The sequence below is a fragment of the Oreochromis aureus genome, linkage group 9 (assembly GCF_013358895.1).
Source record: "Oreochromis aureus strain Israel breed Guangdong linkage group 9, ZZ_aureus, whole genome shotgun sequence".
Classification (NCBI taxonomy): domain Eukaryota; kingdom Metazoa; phylum Chordata; class Actinopteri; order Cichliformes; family Cichlidae; genus Oreochromis; species Oreochromis aureus.
The window spans coordinates 24,474,716-24,495,905 of NC_052950.1; the positions used below are offsets into that span (position 1 = coordinate 24,474,716).

General features: G+C 41.9%; 1 protein-coding gene across 1 annotated transcript; it reads left to right on the forward strand.

The window, feature by feature from the left end:
• The first annotated feature begins 830 nt into the window (after positions 1–830).
• On the forward strand, positions 831–19,560 carry LOC116310352 (phenolphthiocerol/phthiocerol polyketide synthase subunit C-like). Its single transcript, XM_039617123.1, is given in 9 exon segments — positions 831–958; positions 1,903–1,975; positions 2,270–2,423; positions 7,730–7,890; positions 8,081–8,287; positions 8,427–8,608; positions 12,506–16,295; positions 16,298–16,360; positions 16,363–19,560. Coding segments are annotated over 8 exon segments (6,300 nt in total). The 5' UTR covers positions 831–958; positions 1,903–1,917; the 3' UTR covers positions 18,048–19,560.
• The last annotated feature ends 1,630 nt before the right edge of the window (positions 19,561–21,190 follow it).

Genomic DNA, 21,190 nt, shown 5'->3' on the forward strand with positions numbered 1-21,190 from the left:
GCAGCCAACTAAGATAGTGTGTCTCTGTGAGTACCTGTTTGTACACCTGTGTGTGTGAGTGCACTTGTATTCATAAGGTTTCTCCATGTAAGTGTCTAATAGTGGTTGTGGGGAGCCATTGCCCTGCCCCTAGGACATGAAGCAGGCATGGAGGACATACAGGCCCCAGACATCTAGAGGCCCCCAAGAGGAGAAGACCCCTGGACGGGGGTCACCCAGCAGCCACAGTGCAGTAGCCCCAGTGGGCCACAGCAACAAGCCCGCAGGACCTGCCTGCAACCAGCTACGCCACAGCAGACCAAGCGGAAGGGGCCAGGGGGCCAGGCCTGCCAAGAACCCACTGGGAGTGAGCCAGTACATACCTGAGCAGCCAGCCTTCCTTTTTTGTAATAAACAGATCTTGTGTCATTCATGTTGAGTTAATATCGATAATTATAATTGGTAGGTGCACACAGTTGTTTCTTTCTTTTTTCTTTACAGTTCTTACAGTTTTTTCACTTTCAATAAAATACATTTAAATTATTATGGCTGTTTGTTTTTTTTCATGTCTGATATGGTTTGATATACATACGATACGAATAAATGTTTTTCTCTAAAAATTAGTGTTCATTTCGTTGACCAATAATTGTCGTCTGGTTTGGTTTTTTTCGACAAAACAGAATGATAACTATATGATGATATGTATTGATAATTTTGTCAATGAAAAAAAACAAGATTGAATCAGAACTAATTAACTTCTGTAGAAAGGCGGGGCGAGTTTGGAAGTGATCCAATAACTTCCTTGTGCTGCACGTTTGATATGTTCCCAGGAAATGGGGGTGTGGGTGGAGGGGTTATTTATTCCCATGCTCTTCTCATGGAACAGTGATAACATTTGGAAGAAGGAGAAGAGCACACGTACCGACGCATTTCGTATTTCATGTCAAGGAAAATAAAACTTGTGGAGCAACTCCTGCTGGTAAAAACAGACAAACTTTTACACATATTATTTTCAAATCAAATGAATCAACTTTAGATTTATTTTGCTATCATCTTGTGATGCTTAGTAAGTAAAAAATAAAATAATTTAATGCCTTAATTATGACTAAAACTAAATCAAAATTATTTTTCACATTTAACACTGGACAGGCTAAAGGTTGAATCAGCCTGGAGTCTGAGCTCACACACTGGCCTCATTACTTTAGTCTTCATTACCTCACCTCATTATTATTATTTATTACTGAGACAGACACATTATTTATCATCTAATAACAACTATACTTAATTATGAACGTCTGTGTTTCCTTGTACCAACATAAATGTTCTGTTGTTTTAAGAACCTGAAATATTTTGATCAATTTATTAAGATCATTTATTTAATTCATTTAATGATTAAACACAAAGGGAGGGTAATAAAGACAATGCTTGTTGGTTTAAATTATACCTTGTAATTCTGTGGGGCTGTGGTTTCTTGATAATGGTAATGAGATGATAACACTAACCAGGAAAACCAGTCTATTGTTCCTTATGTTGCTTGGGGACTAATTAATTCTTGATCAATCAATGAGTCAACATTTAACTTCATATTTAAAATTTAAATAAACTGTAAATTTGTATTTTTATACATTTATAATTAGGTCAACTGTGATCATTTTGACTGAATTACAGGAACTTTAACATGCAGCATTTAACAAACATTGTAATGTAATATTGATAACACTTACTTATCACTTACTTGTCTTACTATGAGTGAGGGAAACTGCAAACGGGATGGATGTAAGGATACAGTGGTGCATGACTAAACTGGACTAATTACACTGTTTCACTCGATAACTCGCTCCACTTTTTTCTGGTCTGCTGCTATGGCGATGGCATGCTGACACACTAAAGATTCATGTTTTGTTTTATTTATTCATTTTTTAGTGATTTTCTGTCACAATGGAAGAAACTGAAGACAGCATTGCAGTGGTGGGAATTGGATGCAATTTTCCAGGCGGTGAGGACACTTTAAGAAGTTTTTGTTTTGTGTGTTTGATATTATTTTAGTTCCTAATTTGATTTTTGTGCGTCATATGGTGTATAGTCAGATCTGGAAGTATTTAGACAAGGACATTTTTGTATTTTTGCATCTGTGCACCACCACAGTGGATTTGAACAAAAACAATTTCTGCTTTAGCTTTTTAGATCCCTTTAAAAAAGAAAGAAAACAGACTTACACTTATTTAACTCCTTAAATTTCATAAAGCAAGTGCTAATGGGCTGTTTTATATGTATCTTCTCCCCAAACAAGGAGAGGGGCTTGACAATTTCTGGAAGGTTCTGGTGAATGGGAGAAACTGTTCTGTGCCAATTCCCAAAGAGAGATTCGACTTAAGCAGCTGGTATGATCCTGATGACAACAAACCGGGTAAATCCCGCACAGCCAAGGCTGCTTTCATTGACGGGTATGGCCCTTTATCTCATTTAGATCTGCTTATCTGTTTTACAAATGTGTGCCTATCAATACAGTTGTGTAAACTTTTTATTAGAAATTTTTGTGCTTCATGAAATGTTGCATTTTGGGGGGGGGTTTTCCTTTTTGAAAATAAGTGCTCCAAACACTGTACTAGTCAAATACAGTAACATAAATGGATTTCTTAAATCATCATAATTAATCAATAATGTTCTTAACATGATAAGCCTGCATTAGATAACACAAGGTTCTATAGAAATGAGTTTGTTTACATATATCTAGCTGTTCTAACAATTCACGTGGAATAATTTATGGTTCATGGTTCTATTTAACCATCAACTGTCACTGTAAGTTTTTCTTATCAACTCCATGTTATATTAGATAACAACACACCCACTTTATCTTCAAACACAGGGCCATTTCAGAGTGACTACAAACATATGAAAAGCAGTTCATTTCTTAATTTTAGGCTTCATTTAGATTTGTTTAACCTGCGTTGATGAAACATCTCAACAGTTATTTGACATACTTAGTAGGGTGCATCATGCTTCTTATGGTAGGCTACTAAAGTGATTTGTTTTAAAATCAAAGAGATTACACTTCCTTTGGATTTGACTGAGCTCCTGTTCATAATTTGTTGCACCTCTTGATCACCACTCAGCATGGCTAAATTGTTTAGATCACTCTGTAGAAGTGCTGTTTTGTCCCCCTGTACTTATATCTTTAGAATTGTTGGAGAAGTGGACGAACCTGCAGGGAGGCAAATCTGCCAGTTTATTCAGGTGGCGTTGTTCCTGCAGGAAAACTCAGTTTAGGCCTTTCCTGCTGAATGTTCTCAATCAGATTCCTTGGGATCTTACAGTTGAACTCCACAAAAAACGTTTTCACAGGCAGGGGCTGAGAAACCACAGCGCTGTCATTGCTGTTGACTGTTGGTTGAATGAACTCCTCACCTCCTACGCTGTTTCTGCCTTCGCGGAGGTGTCGGCGGTTACGGCGATAAACTTGTCCTGTATCTGTGGTTATGTTGTAGCTTCTAGATGTGTCTGCACAACTCGTGACCACAGCTGGTTTCCAGGAACCATCTTGTTGACGGAACCGGACCGGTGTGCCAGGATATAGTTGAGGCAGAGGTCGGGCCGCTCTGTTGAAATAAGTCTGCTGGCGCTGTTGGCAGACTTCTCTCCTCTCACGCACTGTTTGCTGGCAAACTACTTGTGGTTCCAGCTGTTTTGGTGTTGCAGGGAGGATGGAGCGGAGTCTCCGGCTCATGAGTAGTTGTGCAGGCGACTTTAAATTGTCCACAGGAGTGTTCCGGTATTCCAATAGGCTCAAGTAGGGGTCCCTATGTTCAGCTTTGGCCTTGTCTAGTAGCTTTTTTGCTGTCTGGACAGTCTTTTCGGTTAGGCCGTTGCTCTGTGGGTAATGGGGGCTAGTAGTGGTGTGGGTGAAACTCCATGACTTTGCGAACTGTTGGAACTTACTTGAAGCCTAGCACGGGCCGTTGTCACTAATCACTGACTCTGGAATACCATGCCTGGCCATGGCTGACTTTAGTTTGTGGATCACTGCTTCTGCAGTGCAGTTGTGCAGTCTTTCCAACTCGAAGAATCTACTGTAGTAATCTACGATGATGATGTAGTCTTCCGAGTTTCAAGTGAACAGATCGGTTGCTATAACCTGCCACGGTCTTTCTGGTATTGCATGTGACAGCAGGGGTTCCTTGGGGTTAGCAGTTTGTCTCTCCTGGCATGTGCTGAGGGCTCCGACTGTTTCCTCAATCTGCTTTCCCATGCCTGGACAAAACAGAAGGTCTCTGGCTCTGTTTTTACTCTTTTCTATGCCCATATGGCTGGAATGAATCCGATCTATCATGTCCTTTCTGAGCCTTTTTGGGATGATCATTTTCTCTCCTTTAAACATGATCCCATCTATCAGTGAGATCTCATCCCTGTGGTTCCAAAACTCCTGGATGTCAGGTGGACATTGAGACCTTTTATCCGGCCATCCACTCAATGTGGTCCTTCTCAGAGTGTTGAGCTGAGGGTCCTGGGCTGTTTCGTTTCTTATCTCTGAGAGTCTCTGATCACTGACAGGCATGTTGCTGAGGACTGTGTGGATCTGCATATCCATCCCGTCACATAGTGATTTATCGTGGAACTCTATGGATTTCGGGGAGAGCGTGTCGGCTACCGGGATGTCTTTCCCTGGCTTGTGGATGATGCTGATGTTGTACTTTTGCAGCTGTAGTATCATCCTCTGTAGCCGTGGTGGTGCTGATGCTAGTGGTTTTTGAGTATGGATTCTAGTGGCTTGTGGTCCGATTCAATGGTCACATATCAACTGTACATGTAATCGTGGAACCGCTTGCAGCCAAAGAGAACAGCATACAGCTCCTTTTCTATTTGGGCATAGTTCTGCTCGGTGCTGTTAAGTGACTTGGATGCGTAGGCGACTGGCTTGCCATCCTGCAGCATCACAGCACCGAGGCCACTTTTGGATGCGTCGACCTGGAGTCGTAGCGCTTTCTTGGGGTTGAAGGAGAGAACTGGGCCTGGTTCTCTAGTGATCAGCTCCTTCATTTGTTGAAAGGATCTGTCATGGTTCTTGTCCCATACAAACTCACTGTCCTGCTTTAACAGCTGGCGGAGTGGCGCGTTTATCTCTGACAGGTGTGGTGCAAATCTTGCTAAATAATTAACCATCCCCAGCACTGTTTCCAGTTCTGCCCTGTTCTGTGGGGGCGCCATGTCTTGGACTGCTTTTACTTTTTGTGGGTCTGGTTTTAGTCCTTCGTGTGACAAGGTGTGGCCGAAGTAACTGACCTCTTTGACGCAGATGGTGCACTTGTCTGGGTTCAGTTTTACACCTCTCTCCCTGCTGCGCTGCAGCATGGCCCTCAGGTTTTCATCATGCTCCTGTTTGGTTCCTCCGAAGACCAACACGTCGTCCACAATGGCTGCCACGCCCCTCAGGCCTTCGTAGGTCTCATCCACGCGTCGCTGGAACTCATCCTGGGCTGAGATTATGCCGAATGGCAGCCTGAGGAAGCAGTACCTGCCAAACACAGTATTAAATGTGGTTAACAGAGATGATTCATGGCTTAGTTTAATGGCCCAGTAGCCTGATTTGGCGTCCAAAACACTGAAATACTTGGCCCCAGCAAGTTTTGTGGTGACATCCTCCAAGGTGGGTAGAGGGTAATGGGGTCTTTGTATAGCCTTGTTGAGGGGTCTGGGGTCCAGACATACTCTGAGTCTGCCTGTCTTGGGTTTTTCCACGACAACAAGTGCATTCACCCAGTCCGTAGGATCTGTAACCTTGCATATGATTTGATTCCTTTCCATGTTGTCGAGCTCGTCTTTGAGTCGGGCTCGCAGAGCGATGGGAATCCGACGAGGTGGGCTGGCTGTGGGTGCGAGATGTCTGGGTTTACATGGAAACTGCATTCACCAGGAAATTCTCCTATCCCTTTAAATACGTCACCATACTCGTCTAGTATTGCCTGCGAACTGTTGGTTGTCTTGTCTCTTTCCTCCGTCACTGCCATCACGATCCTGACCAGGTTTAGGTCACGGCAAGCTTTCATTGCTAATACAGGTGGGGCGCTTGTGTTAACAACATGGAATTCTAATGTGCGGGTTTTGTTTTTGTGTTTGCATTTTAGCTGGCATTTCCCTTCCACGCTGACTGAGTGTCCCCCATAATCTGTGAGCTTGTGTGTGACAGGGATCAGTGTCACATGTGGGAAGAGCGTCTGGAACATGTTGGCTGGAATTGTGTTCGCTTGTGCCCCAGTGTCAACTTTAAACCTCACTGCCTGTGGGGGGAAACCAAGATGCATGTCTGCATATGCTTGCTCATCATTTCTACCTTCATTTTCTGTGGTGATGCTATCAATGTAGAAGCAGTCTTGCTCCTCATCTGTGTCCTCAGTTGTCACTTCTATGTTCTCTCTCAGTGTGTACTGATTTGAGATGGGCTTTTGTCTGCGAAGGGAGTTTTGACCTGCATGCTCTTGCAAAATGGTTCATTTTCTTGCATTTTGCACATTGTTTTCCTTTTGCTGGGCAGATGTCTTTATTACTGTGTTGTCCAGCACAGTAGCTGCACGTTCTTAGTGTTACATTAGCGTGTTCTTTTGGTTTCACGCTTTTTGTGTGATTTTCTTGTCTGTGCGGTTTCCTGCCGATGGCGTGCACAGTTTCCTGGACCCTGGAGTGGCCCATAGATTTTAGCTGTTGCTTTGCTAGCTCGTGTGACCATGCTATATCTATGGCTTTCTCTAGCGTGAGCTCTGCACCTTGGCTGAGTAGCTTTTCTCGGACATGTGGCGAGTTGGTGGCAAATACGATCCGATCCCTGACCATTTCATCTGTATTTGGGTACCCACAGTCTTTAGCAACCAGTTTCAGTTCTGTAATAAACTGTTCAAACGCCTCATTTTCACCCTGCATCTCTTCATGTAACTTATATCTGGCATAGATTGGGTTAGCTTTCGGTGTAATGTAATCAGTGTGCTTATCGTAGTACGTTTGAAGCTTTCGGGAGTCGTCTGCGGTGAGCGTCCACGTGTTGTAGACGTCCCGTCCTTTCTCACCGACCCATAGAAGAAGGTAGCTGCATTTGTCTGCCTCCTCCTTCCCCCGAAGAGGACCAGCAAACATTAGCTCGGCGTGCTGCTTGAAGCACCACTATGCCTCAGGCAGGTTTGTAGAGTCCCAGTCCATGCGCCGTGTAGGAACACCGTAAGCCTCCATGTCTGCGCTGTCCGACTGCGAGGGATTGCGTAGAGAACTTGTCTTTGTCTTTATACCAAGCTTCTTATTAAATGCACGCACACAGCGATCTCCGCTCCGATTCCACTTTATTACTCTTTTCCATTTTTTTTCCTTCGGTGCTTCTTGCTCGCTGGTAAATTACATACTCTGCAGCAACACAGTGCCATCTAGTGGCTGATGCAAATATAAGTCAACATGTTACACTAGTCATGTCACAAACTGTACATCACCTATTGGCTGCACATAATTGTTAAATAAAAATAACAAGATAACCCACTTAGACTGAACTCACTGAACTGCTTTTTGAACACTGACAAAGAACAACTGTTTCATATGTTAAATCATCAAATATAATCAGTTTATTGTTCAATCACCTTTAGTCATAAATGTAGCACATGATCACTAAGGTAGTAAAATGAGACACTCACCAGTTTTTACAGTTGAATCCAAAATTTTGATCCATAATTAGAGCATCCCATTGCCTGAATCTGACCTTCTTGTTTCTTGATATTTTCAGGTTTAATGAATTCGACCACATGTTTTTCGGCATCAGTGAGAGTGAAGTGGAACAAATGGATCCTCAGCAAAAACAGCTCCTTCAGTGTGTCTACAGGGCTTTAGAAAATGCTGGAATTCCAATGGAAAAAGCCAGTGGGACCAGAACAGGAGTGTTTTTTGGTAAGGCACTAAAAGCTTGTTTGTGTTTTTTGTGTTTTGTTTTTTTTTTGTTACAATAATGGGTGCTTAATCCAAAACAAAGCTACTAAAACCTTTTTATATCAGAATTGCCATCAAGTTTTACATCCATTCAAAAGAATAATGTTAAAATGATAAGTACATGACCCGTGTGTTTTATGTATCTCTGTAGGAATAATGAACAGAGATTATGCATCACATGCGTCACATGTGCACCCAAGTGTGATCAGCCACTGGACTGGCACAGGGCTTGCCATGAGTATTGCAGCAAACAGAGTCTCCTATGTCTTCAACTTCACCGGACCTTCGCTGTGCTTAGACACTGCCTGTTCTTCATCCCTTGTGGCTCTTCATCTTGCCTGTCAATCAATAAAACAAGGTCTGTCCAGCATAGATAACTTCAGGTTAATCAGCAATAGAGTAACTGGTAGTAAATCATTCTGTAGCGCCGTATTTATTTACAACACAGCGTTCGCATATAATTGGTTGGGTTGATATGATGTGTTCTATTTTGTCAGGCGATTGTGAAATGGCTGTCTGTGGAGGGGTCAGCTGCATCCTTGAGCCAAGAGTGTTTGTTGCGCTCAGCAAAGCCAAGATGATCTCACCTGATGGAACCAGCAAACCTTTTTCCAGTGGAGCAGATGGATACGGCAGAGGGGAGGGATGCGGAGTAGTTCTCCTAAAGCCACTGAAAAAGGTCAGCATATGCAGATTAATGATGGTTAGGGATGGGTATCGAAACCCGGTTCTTGTTGCCATTTTTGCAAACGATTCCCTTATCGATTCCAGTCGCCCCGAAAGACGTCACCACGTTGCGGAGCGTCATTTACCTGGCAGGGCGCCTAAGCGGCTCAAACGCTCAAAAGTTTGGTTATACTTTACGAGAATGGATGACAACGGGGCAACTTGCAATACTTGCAAAGTAGATATTTCATTTAAGGGAGGAAACACTACGAATATGCAAAAGCATTTGCTCACAAAACACGCGATAACCTTAAATGAATGTCGTGTTTTTAATTCCGCTCCGGGTTCGTGAATCTCAACCCAGCAGCAGCGGTAACGTTTGCACGTCCTCTCCCGTTAATACGGCAGGTAAATAATCAGCTAACAGTGCATATTATGTTAGCGCGATCTGCCTTATTACAAAACCTACCATCACTGTGCGCTGCATTTAGGTGACCATGATGAGAGAGACAGACAGTCTGGCTGGCTCAGATGCTGGCAGTTCTCGCTGCAGTCTACCGGTAGCGTCTCCTTTCAGGCCAGGATAGACGAATGTCACCGAGCAGTGACTAAGTTTGTGGTCAAAGGCTTGCACCCATTTGCCACAGCAGATGCCCCCGATTTTCGGTAAGTGAATGTGTTTAATTGTAGGCAGGGACATTACTGGATATTCTTGTGTAATTGCTACAGAATAATTTATGTTATTCTTTGTTAATGGTACAGAAGAATATTTATTTTATTATTTTACATTTACAATTTTTTTTCCTGGGGACCCTGTGACACCCCATTGAAGAGCCGTAGGCTGTGGATCTCTTAAGAGCTCACTGTTGGGTTCGTAAGGCCATGTTACTCCTAAATTTCTATCTTGTTCAAAGAGAAGATATAAAACAAAGTTCTAAGCTAATCGACCTTAGTGTTCTCTTTTTAAAAAAATAAGAATCGATAAGAGAATCGATAAAGAATCGAATCGTTATACAGAATTGAAAATGGAATCGGAATCGTGAAAATCTTATCAATACCCATCCCTAATGATGGTGTTAAGATTTAGGTTTTCCTTATTTACCTTATTCAACAATATCAAATAGTTCATTCAGTACATTAAATTGACAGTTTTCCAAAGTGCCAAATCCAGAATATTAGCGATATAGTAACTCAACCAGCTGATGATCCGTCACAATTGATAAATTACTATAATACATGAAGGTACAGAAAAGAAGTTATCAGTTTTCTTGTCATTGCTTGACTCTGTTTCACAAACTAATGATAACTAAAATCCACTGACAAGTCAAGGGGACTTGCAAACAGCCATATTCAGTACACTTAATCTGGACTTAAGACTTATTAGGTGATAATTGTGTATAATTTTCAACTTTCTGAGCAATATTCTAGGGGGAGTAGTGATCCTTGTGAATTGTGAAGGGACAGACAGATGGATAATAGACATCTCACCATAACATAGGCCCATTGGTCCTTTAGAAGGATGAGCTCAAAATAAACCAATGATCACCTTTAATTTTTTGTTTAATTTTTTCACATTCAGTGATCAATTCAAAGTAAGCGCAGTGACCAACTGTTCACATTTCATCAAATGTGACCTTCTCACCTAGTGTTGTAGAAACTGTCTCCAACAGTTTGTCTTGGTGCATTCTCAATCATCCAGGTAAGTAAAGGTTGATTCTGTTCATCTGGACGTAGCGTTTTCAGTGGGAGACACATTTTGTCACTCATCCAGATGACTTCTTCAGTCCCAGCTGACTGCAGGTTTCCCCAGGCACAAATAGTGTAATGTAGTGTACACTGTTAAGTGCCAGGAGGATTGCCATGATTTATACATTGGGGAAACCAAACAACCTCTTGCAAAGTGGATAGCACAACACAGGAGAGCTAACTGGTCAGCCCAGGACACTGCAGTCTATTTACACCTACAGGCCAGTGGACACTCTTTCAGTGATGAGGATGTACACATCCTGGACAGGGAGGAACACTGGTTTGAGCGTGGAGTCAAGGAGGTCATGTACATGTAAGGGAAAGACCATCTCTGAATCGAGGAGGGGGCCTAAAGGTACATCTTTCACCATCTTGCTAAGCTGTGACTGCAGCCATTTCCCAACTCTCTGTGAATGGTACTCATGACCATTGATCAATTGTCTTTCATCAATGATAAATGGTCTTTGATCAATGATCAGTGGGCTTTGATCAGTGTTTGTTGATCAATGGTCATGACAATTTGCATATTAATGATCAAGGAAGCGACCTCTCAGCTAGGGCAGGGCAATATGACCAAAAATATTTATCACGATATACATTTGAAAATTTGTGATAACGATATAACGTACGATATAACTGACACTAGATAAAATACTTTACAACTCCACAACTTTATTAGTGCAAAAAAAAAAAAAACATCAATGTATTTTCACTTAAACAAGCAGCTGTTTTTTATGTGCATTAAAGTTATATAAAAATATAACAGTTCAAATGCAAATTCCTTGCGGACAGTTTAACCAAAAGGCATTTCCAGTGGAAATTGGCCAACATATCCTGAGCATAACCATGTATAATATCCACAAAACTTATAAAGAGGTTATACACACAATACGGTAATATAATGTTGAAGCACAGTACGTATCACTCCGCGAGGCTCCAAACTACGGTAGCCGTAATGCTCCGACAATCCATCAAGCGGTGCGGCTCCGTAGCTTAGCAAAGTCGTACTAAAACATTTGACAGGTTTTTGAGCGCCGTGTACCACATAAAATCGCTTCGAGGTCAGTAAACACAACCAAAATTCATACATAAAGCACACGGGATTATAAGGGGCACTGTCGATTTTCAGAAAAATCAAAGGATTGATTTTAAGTGTGCCGTATTTTCCAAAAAACACGGTAATAACGACGGCCCGCTGGCATGCGCTACCAAAAATAGTGCTTTGTTGTCTATCTGACGGACGAAAGCCAAACCAGTTCCACATCACTGACGTTGCAGCATTTTTACAAACTAATTCTGGTTCATCCGTTTCATTCAACGATCCACTTTCGTCCTTCTCATTCTCCGTCACCGCCATGCTTTTTCTGCCATATGCGTATGAAAACAAAGGCACTGCACATGCGCGTTTTACCCATATTCTATCGCGATATTTCATTTTCTTATCGTTGCCCAACATTATACCGGTATTACCGTGAACGGTATGATATGGCCCAGCCCTACTCTCAGCCCATTGTTCCTGCAGTGGTCTAGTTTCAGTCATTGTGCAAATGTACTGTTTGTTTGGTTGGGGAAACCTGCAGTCAGCTGAGACTGAAGAATTCACTTGGATCAGTGATGAAATGCTAGGTCATGATGAACAGTATCAACCTTTTGGGGTCTCCAACAGTCTGTTTTAGTATTTAATTTTGTCACGTTTGACTCTGGCGTGAACTGTTCTTTAACAATTGTAAAGTGTGGATTTAAATTTCTATGTCATTTGATACACAAAGAGGTGTTTATTACGGTTATAGAGCTAGTTATGTACCCATTTGGTGGTTACATGTTTTAATATTTACATGTTTAAACATCTGAATGTTTACACATGAAATTTCAAAGCAGTAATAAGTATGTGCTGAATCTACCTAGTTGTTTTCCCTGCATTTATCCAAGTGTAGAATTTCCTGGCTTCGGAGTGGCCAGTGAAATTTCATGAGAGCTGTACACAGGAAGTGTTTGGGTTGTTGTTGACGTGTGTTGAGAGTAGAGGTGCTGCTAAGAAACTTATCCGTCTCCATCTTGCTGTTTCTAATAGTTCACAGACATTCCAAACCACATAGCAAACCCTCACATTACACAATGTACACTTTTATTGATGCTTCATTTTCATCTTTTTGTTGCTTGACAGGCTCTTCAAGACCATGACCATATCTGGGGTATAATCAGCAAAACTGCTGTAAACCAAGATGGCCACTCTGTTACTCCAATCACCAAACCATCCATGACACAACAAGAAGACCTTCTCCGCAGAATCTATTCAGAGTCTGACCTTGCAAATGTCCAGTACATAGAGGCACATGGGACTGGAACCCCAGCTGGAGACCCAACAGAGGCACAAAGCATTTCCAACGTCATTGCTAAATCTAGACCTCCCAGTTCAAAAACACTGTGGATCGGCTCTTTGAAGAGTAATATTGGACACACAGAATCTGCTGCTGGAGTCGCTGGACTCATTAAGGTTCTCCTGATGATGAAGCATGAGACCATTGTTCCTTCGGTGTTCTACACTGATAAGGCTTCCAGTGTAGATACCACAGCACTGAACATTAAAATTTCTAAGGAATCAGAAAAATGGGAATGCTCTAGTGCAAGAGTTGCAGGAGTTAACAACTTTGGTTTTGGGGGAACAAATGCGCACGCCATTGTCACACAGCACATCCAGCCATATTCTAAGCAAAGGCATGATAATAAGCAAGTCAAGTATTTTGTCATATCTGCAAATTCTTCAAAATCACTTATCATGATGATGGAAAATACCATCAATCAGCTACAGGCAGAAAACCGGTTTGATCTAGATTCTTTCCTCTACACGTCAGCTTGCAGAAGAACCCACCAAAAACATAAATACAGAAAGGCCATCACAGTGTCTTCTGCAGTTAATCTAAAAGAGGAGCTAATTGCTACTGTTGGCAAAAATATCAGTGTTGCCTTCTCAGATCCAAGGTTAGTGTTTGTCTTCTGTGGAAATGGTGTCACCTACCATGGTATGTGCAAGCAGCTACTAAAAACCGAGCCTATATTCAGAGCAAAGATCAAAGAAATTAAGGAACTTTTCCGAAAGCTGAGTCCTCTGGACATCCTGGATACGCTTGAGAGCGAATTTGAGAGCAGCGACTTCAGAAACCCAGACGTTGTCCAACCTCTTCTCTTTGCTATTCAGGTTGGGATTACTACCTTGCTCAGGCACTGGGGAGTCAAAGCTGATGCAATTCTAGGACACTCTGTTGGTGAAGTGGCAGCCGCTCACTGCTCTGGTCTCTTGTCTCTGGAGGATGCAGTAAAAGTCATATATTTCCGCAGCACTCTCCAGAGAAAAGTCACCGGGGGAAAGATGCTCGTGATCAGCAACATGGCTGTATCAGAGGTATCTTCACTGCTCCCTCCTTACGCTGGTAAAATTTGCCTTTCTGCATATAACAGCCCACAGTCCTGCACCCTTTCAGGTGATGCAGACGCAATTGAGCGCTTCCATAAGGAGCTCAGCACCTCAGCCAATAGTCAGAATCTGTTCCTTCGTGTGCTGGATGTCCCTGCTGCTTATCACAGCCACATGATGGACCCAATTCTACCAGAAATTGTGGAAAGAATTGGTCTCTTACAGGTGAATGATCTTGACACAGAGTTGTTCTCAACAGTAACAGGCAAGGAAGTCCAGCAGGGAGATTTCTGCACAGGTGAATACTGGGCCAGAAACATTCGTGAGCCGGTTGCTTTTGAGCAGGCAGTACAGTCAGCAACTAGAGGAAAGAAGCACACGGTTTTTGTTGAGATAGGTCCAAGAAGGGCACTGCAGAGAAACATTATGGAAACTCTGGGAAATAACACGGCTGTCCTTGCCTCCGTGCAGCCAGAAAAAGATCATGAATCAGTCATGTCTGTTGTTTCTCAACTGTTTGAACTCGGTGTTCAAGTAGATTGGAACACGTTCTATAAAGGCTATGAGACAGTACCTCTGCCTTTTCCTACATATCAATTTGACTGCTCAGACAAGGATGTTATCATTGGGGCAGCACAGAATAGCACAGCAAGCAATCATCCTGTGTTGTGTCAGACAGGAAATGAAAGCAACATTTTCACTTGTGATCTAAAGTCTGACTCTACTTTCTACTTGAAAGAGCACAAGCACAATGATGTACCCATCATCCCTGGTGCTTTCTATGCTGAACTGGGTTTAGCTGCGTGCATGGCCAGTGCTAAACCAAAAGTACCTCTCAGTTCACTGCAGCTCAGTATCAATTTTCACAGTCCATTTGTTTTAACACAGAATCCACCTGAAATGAAAGTGCAACTAGAACAAACAGAGAGGGAAACCAGATTCAGCGTTCTCTCCCCATCTGTAGTTTATGCATCAGGCACTGTGGTTTCAAAGAAAGAGAGTCTGATTGAGGAGCAGTGCATTTCACTAAGCTCCATCTACAAACGATGCACATCTGTAGTGAGTTTTCAGGAGTTTTATGGGTATCTCTCTCAAGGAGGTTTTCAGTATGGAGACATCTTCCAGAATAAGAAGGATGTGCACTATGGAGATGATCTGAAAGAGGCTTTTGCAAATGTCTCAGTTCCAGAAGAACTTCAGTCTCATTTGCATGACTACTGCATTCATCCTGTCTTGCTGGATTATTTGATGCAGCTTCTCCCAGTTGCAGTAGAGCACGTCTTTACTGGCAGGCCAGGATTTCCTGCCAAAATAGGAAGTCTTACAGTCTTTGAACCTTTGCAAAATGAAATGACTATTTATCTGAGAGCAACTGATGTGGGCACTGATCACTTTGGGGTTTGTGGGTGCTTTGCAGACAAGGAAGGCAGAGTGTTGGTCGAGGTCAAAAATGTCATAATCAAGTACCTAGGCAGTCGTTCTCATGTGGTAGATGAGTACTTCTACCACAATGCCTTCGATGTCATCCCAAATGATCACATTCCTACTCCTCCTCCAAAGGCCTTGGTGTTCTGTGATACTTTAGGGATCGCTGATGGTCTAAAGAAACATTTGGACTCAGCATCTACTTACATTCCCTTCACATATGCAAAGGACATCTTGGGCAGTGGTTTCCCTTCTCTTTTGGCAAATCTTAAAATCACAGATATTAGAGAAAACTGTGATGAGGTCTTATTTTTGTGGGGCAAAGAAGATCTCACATCACGGCCAGCTGACATCATCCTGCAGAATCTGGCTGACTGCTGTGAGATTTTCCGCCAAATAGTTCTTGAGCTAAAGCGAATTCACTTCCCAAAATCAATTAGAGCAGTAACTTACCGTTCATCTGACATCACAGTAGATCATGTAAGTCCAGGTTTTGCTCTTGCGGGTGTGACACGATCGTTCGCTGCAGAGATACCAGAGCTTTCTTTTCAGCTGATTGATATAAGCAGGATCTCTGCTGAGGACATTGCAGCTCTGTCTGATGTCCTAAGGTCATACCCATGCAGCAAGCACCCAGAACTGGTGGTAAAAGGTGGACAGGTTTTGAAACCTTCCATTGTGCGCACCCCACTAGAAATCACTGAAAATAAAGCAGGCACTTATACATCTACAGTGTCTGAACCTTGTATTTTTCTGACAGCTGATGCTCATAATATTACGCAACTGAGTGCCATTCGCTCTGACGAGGTGGCTGAGCCAATCAGTGATACATTCATTGAAATCCAGCCCAGTAAGATATGTGTTCACTCATCAGACTATTTCCCAGTCAGCACTTCAAATCTAAAATTCGGCAAAACACTCTATTGGAACAAGCACTCATCTCAGAAACACAAGCTGCTCGCTCTTGACTTCAGCGGTACTATCACAGCAGTTGGAAAAGATGTAAGGAAATTCAAAGTGGGAGAACATGTTGCTTCCTGTTATCCTGTGGTGGCAGCAAGTAAAATCAGAGTGCCACAGGAAGTGTGCTACAGCACCAAAAAGTTCCCGGTCCTCAAAAAACACCCTGTGTTTCCTACTTTGTGCTAGCATGGAAATCCTTCATCGAGCCTTGCTCGGAGCCAAGCATAATATAACAATCATATGCTCTGTGCCTGATTCTGCACTAGTGAAAGTCTTGGCACTTAGCGCTTGCAAATCAGGCTGGAATGTGAATGTTGAAACGCAATGCAATGGGACTTTTGTAGGTGCCAGTCAGTTGGGTGCAGTTGTCATTCTGCCTCCATTTGATGAATCCCTAACTGCTAAAATTTGCAACTTTCCAGGGTTACAACATGTTGTAATAGTATGTGAATCTCAGAAGCAGGATCTAGTCGTTGAGGAAGTGTTCCAAAGTGCAAAGGAAGGTGTTCATGTACAGACAATTCAGATGCCAGTCATTTTCCAAAAGGGATTCCTGAGAACACACAGGCAATACCTTTATCACTGGCTAAAGTCCTTAAACTTTAATGGGAAACTGGCTCTTGAAAGCTTTACCTTTCAGAGTGCAAAATCTGAACGAAAAAGCATTGATTCAGCAAAACCAGACTCATATTTCAGCTCCAAGAAATTGGCTGTTGTAGCTCTTGAAAATGATTTTGGCAGTACACTGTCTGAGATTCCACTTCTCCCAACAAAAAAACAGCTTTTTCGAAAGAGGTCTGTGTATGTAGTGGCAGGTGGTCTTTCTGGTCTGGGCTTTGAGACTGTTAAGTTCATCTCACAAAGAGGTGGTGAGTACATTGTCATTCTCTCCAGAAGAAAGCCCACACCAGAAGTACAGCGAGAAATCAACAATGTGGAGAAACAGTGTCGAAACAGCATCACCAGCATAGAGTGTGACATATCTGTTTCTGAGAACATGCACAAAGTCATCAATGTCATTGGAAAGAAGTTCCCTGGTCATCTGATCAGAGGTGTGTTTCACAGTGCAGTAGTCTTGCATGATGGGCTGATTGAGACCCTTAACAGATCTCTGTACGAGAAGGTTTTCACACCAAAAGTAAAAGGTGTCCTGAATTTGCACAATGCAACAAAGCACTGTCCATTGGATTACTTTGTATGTTACTCCTCCATTTCCGCTTTCCTGGGAAATGCATCGCAATCAAACTACGCAGCAGCCAATACGTTTCTCGATCTGTTCTGTCAATACAGGCGCAAACTCAACTTGCCTGCACAGTCTATCAACTGGGGAGCTCTGAACCTTGGTCTGCTCTTGAACAAAGAACATATTCAGCGTTTTCTTGAGGCAAAGGGAATGATGATTTTAGATGTGGCTGAGATTCATCACAGCTTGGAGCAATGCCTTGTGCTCAACCAACCCCAGCAAGCTGTTTGCAGGTTTCACTTCAGAAACATCAGCTACAATATCCTTTCCCAAAATAAAGCCTTGACTATGCGCCTTTCTGCATTAGTCGAGGCAGCCTTTCAAAAATATAGAGAGACCATAAGTAAAACTAAACAAGCTGTCTATGTCTCACCAAAGGACTATGTTGTCTCTCTACTTAGTGAGACCATTGGCATGGAGCAGAGTGAGCTGAAGGATGATTTACCTCTTTCATCCTTAGGCATTGACTCCATGCAGGCTATGACTCTGCAGAATCTTATCTTTCAGGGGAGAGGTGTGAATGTGCCTTTGGTGAAACTACTGGATCCCAATGCAACTATTGCAAAAATGGCAGCTCTACTGAGTGAAGGAGCTGAAGGCAAAAGGTTCAGTGAGAACCCAGAGTCTCTTCCAGATGAAGCTGAAGTTTCTACCAGATTGTAAAAAACTTAAATGGAGATATTACTTTATGAATACAATCAGGCATTAGCCATCAGAAGAATACAACAATAGATTCAATGTATATTTTGTAGTACTGTCAATAAGATTAAAAAAAATTAACTAATTAATCGCACAATTTTTCTGTAGTTAATCACGATTAATCGCAATTACTTGATCAATAGCCTGGTTGCAGTTACATTTTTTCAACTTTATGTTTAAGCTTGTAACTGACAATATAATGAAGTAAATGAAGTAAATGCAGAATAAACACAAAGAATGTATGCTTAAATTCAAAGAGAATCTGAATAGTTTTCTTCAATCTTTTAACACAGGTTCTCTCCTGTGAAATACAACTTTTTAAAAAACCTATATACTAACAGATAAGTATACACTAATATATAATATATATTAGTGCTGTCAAACAATTAAAATGTTTAATCAGATTCATCACAGGGTTACAGTGGATTAATTTTGTGGATGATGAATGATGATTAAATATAATTCATTTCTATTCTGTATTAATCGCATTTCATTTTGCATGAGCAAACAGACTCGAGAAAAAAGGGAAATTGGCAATTGTGTCAGTCAATATTTCTGGGGTAGACTTACTGAGCCCCCGATGCTCAGTGAGTGATTTGTCGCAAGCTGGGTGTCGCATTAGCCAAAGTCCTAGCAGCATCCCCGGCTAATGTATGCTTCACGTAAATGTGATATTTTAAGCTGGAAGTGCTTTGGTGAAAAGAAAATTCACCGAAAATTCCTTCTTGCACAATGTGCAAATAACAAGACGGAACGACTGTTCCATCTTGTTATTTTTTTAATACTCAAATTTCCCATCGAGAAGGCCAATGTGCGTTTATCATCTTCCAGATTGAGTTGATTGTTTCAGCTGCCCATCACTACCAGATCAACTGCCCATTTGCGCATGTGCAAAGGTAGCTCTACTTGGACAAACTGCCCGAAATGCGTTGACAGAAACATTTCAGGGGTTTTGAGTCATTCTGCACTCAAGATGCGTTAATTGCGTTAAAAATTTTAATTGTGTTGACCGTGATGGCAGATTAATTTGTGTTAACGCGTTAATTTTGACAGCACTAATATTTTGCATTCAGCTTGAATTAAAAAATAATAAAATAAAATGGCCATTGTAATAAAGGAAAGTTGTTATATTAATGCAACTTGTTTACAGTACTTTGCATCCTTTTTTGTATTCATTTTTAGATTTTGGTTGATTATTTTGTAATACAGCCTTTTAACCCAATGACATGTATGAAGTTTTCAAAGAATATTTCATATATCTGTTTTACTCACCAATATGGTACAGAAAAATCAGCATTGCAACTATACATGTAACTCCTGATAAATGTTTTTACTGCTAAATTATGCAAAGTAAATGACTTATCTTTAATTATTTTTTGAGTTTAAATAAATGTTGTATTTTTAAAATTGGTCTCATCACATCTCAGAATCAGAATATCTTTATTGTCACTGTAACAAGTACAACAAAATAAAGTGCAGTCCCTGCGGTGTCAAGAAAGAAAAGTTCAAATGTAATTACAAAAGTTTTTTTGTTTTTTAAAAAAGTTAGAACATGGTCATTTAGTATGATAAATAAAACCTTATTGCACATATAACACTATTGCACAGGATGTCATCCATTGCACTATACCTGTCAGGTTGAATTAGAGGTGAATTGATGGGGGCTGTCACTGGGTTCTTTCCATCTATTTTAGCTTGTTTCATATAAATTATGCTCTATCAGGTGATTGTCAGTGCTTATCACTGTTAACTGATTAATTCTGAATTTTTATCAACTTTATGACACTAATGGAAAAAAGCTTGCAATACAGCACAAGTATTGACCACAAGTTTATCATATCATATGGCAGAGCTTCCCAAAGTGTGGGGCGCAGAGCCATTGCAGGGGGGGCGCGGTATGAAAAGGGAAAAAAAACAAAACGCTTGTGTTACGACCCGGCTTGGAATGACCGTAACAAGAGCGGGGTGCCCCGCGACTTCCCATGCCCAAACAGACACACCCACAGCATTGGACTTTTAAGTATAATTTATCTCCAACAGCCATTTTTCCCTCAAAAGTCGGAGAGGGCCTCGGACCACATGTCCGAAAACCAACTCAGCGGGGCTAAATCCCAGTGACTCCTGTTTAGCCTCTCTAATAGCAAACAACAATAGGGGCAACCCCTCATCCCACTCCCTACCAGACTCCAAACAGAACTTATGTAACATAACTTTAAGAGTTTGGTGGAACCTTTCCAAAGCACCTTGACTTTCGGGGTGATATGGACTAGATGTAACATGCTTGGCATGTAGTTCTTTAACAACCTGTGCAAAGACTCTGGACATGAAGTTGGTGCCTTGGTCCATTTGAATGATTTTCAGCAACCCAAACACAGAGAAGAATTTGAATAAAGCTTTAATTACTGCTTTGGCTTTCACCGTACGCAACGGAATGGCTTCCGGAAATCTCGTTGCTGAGCACATTACAGTAAGAATATACTGATGGCCGGCTTTTGTTCTCGGCAACAGTCCTACACAGTCAAGTATTACTTTTTCAAAAGGTTCACTCATTACAGGGATAGGCGATAATGGCGCAGGTGGAATGGGTTTATTGGGTTTGCCCACCAACTGGTAGGTGGCACAAGACCGACAGTAAGAAGCTACATGTTTTTTTAAGCCAGGCCAAAAGAAATTACGCAGCACTCGGTAATAAGTTTTAGTTATTCCGAGGTGCCCAGCCATGCCAGCATCATGTGCTAAGCTTAGCACCTGATCACAATGCCACCACCTGTGTAACATTTGATGTTCCACTCTGATCTGAGGACCACTGCCTCATTAACACGCCATCCTGCAGGAAAAAACGTGGAAGGGGGCTTTCCCCAGCCGTAACAACGGCTGCAAAACAGGAACTTAAAGACTTGTCATTTTCCTGAGCGCTTACCAAAGCTTCTTAATTCACATCTCCGCCCAATTCCGGCATTAAATGCAGCACACTACATTTTTTATCCACACTGTCTTTCCCCCCTACAGAAAGCTTTTGCTCCATAGCCACAAATGTATCTGCGATACTAACGACATCAGCAAATTTGCGCGCTTGCGCCCGCGTAACAGCGCAAACGGGAAATACT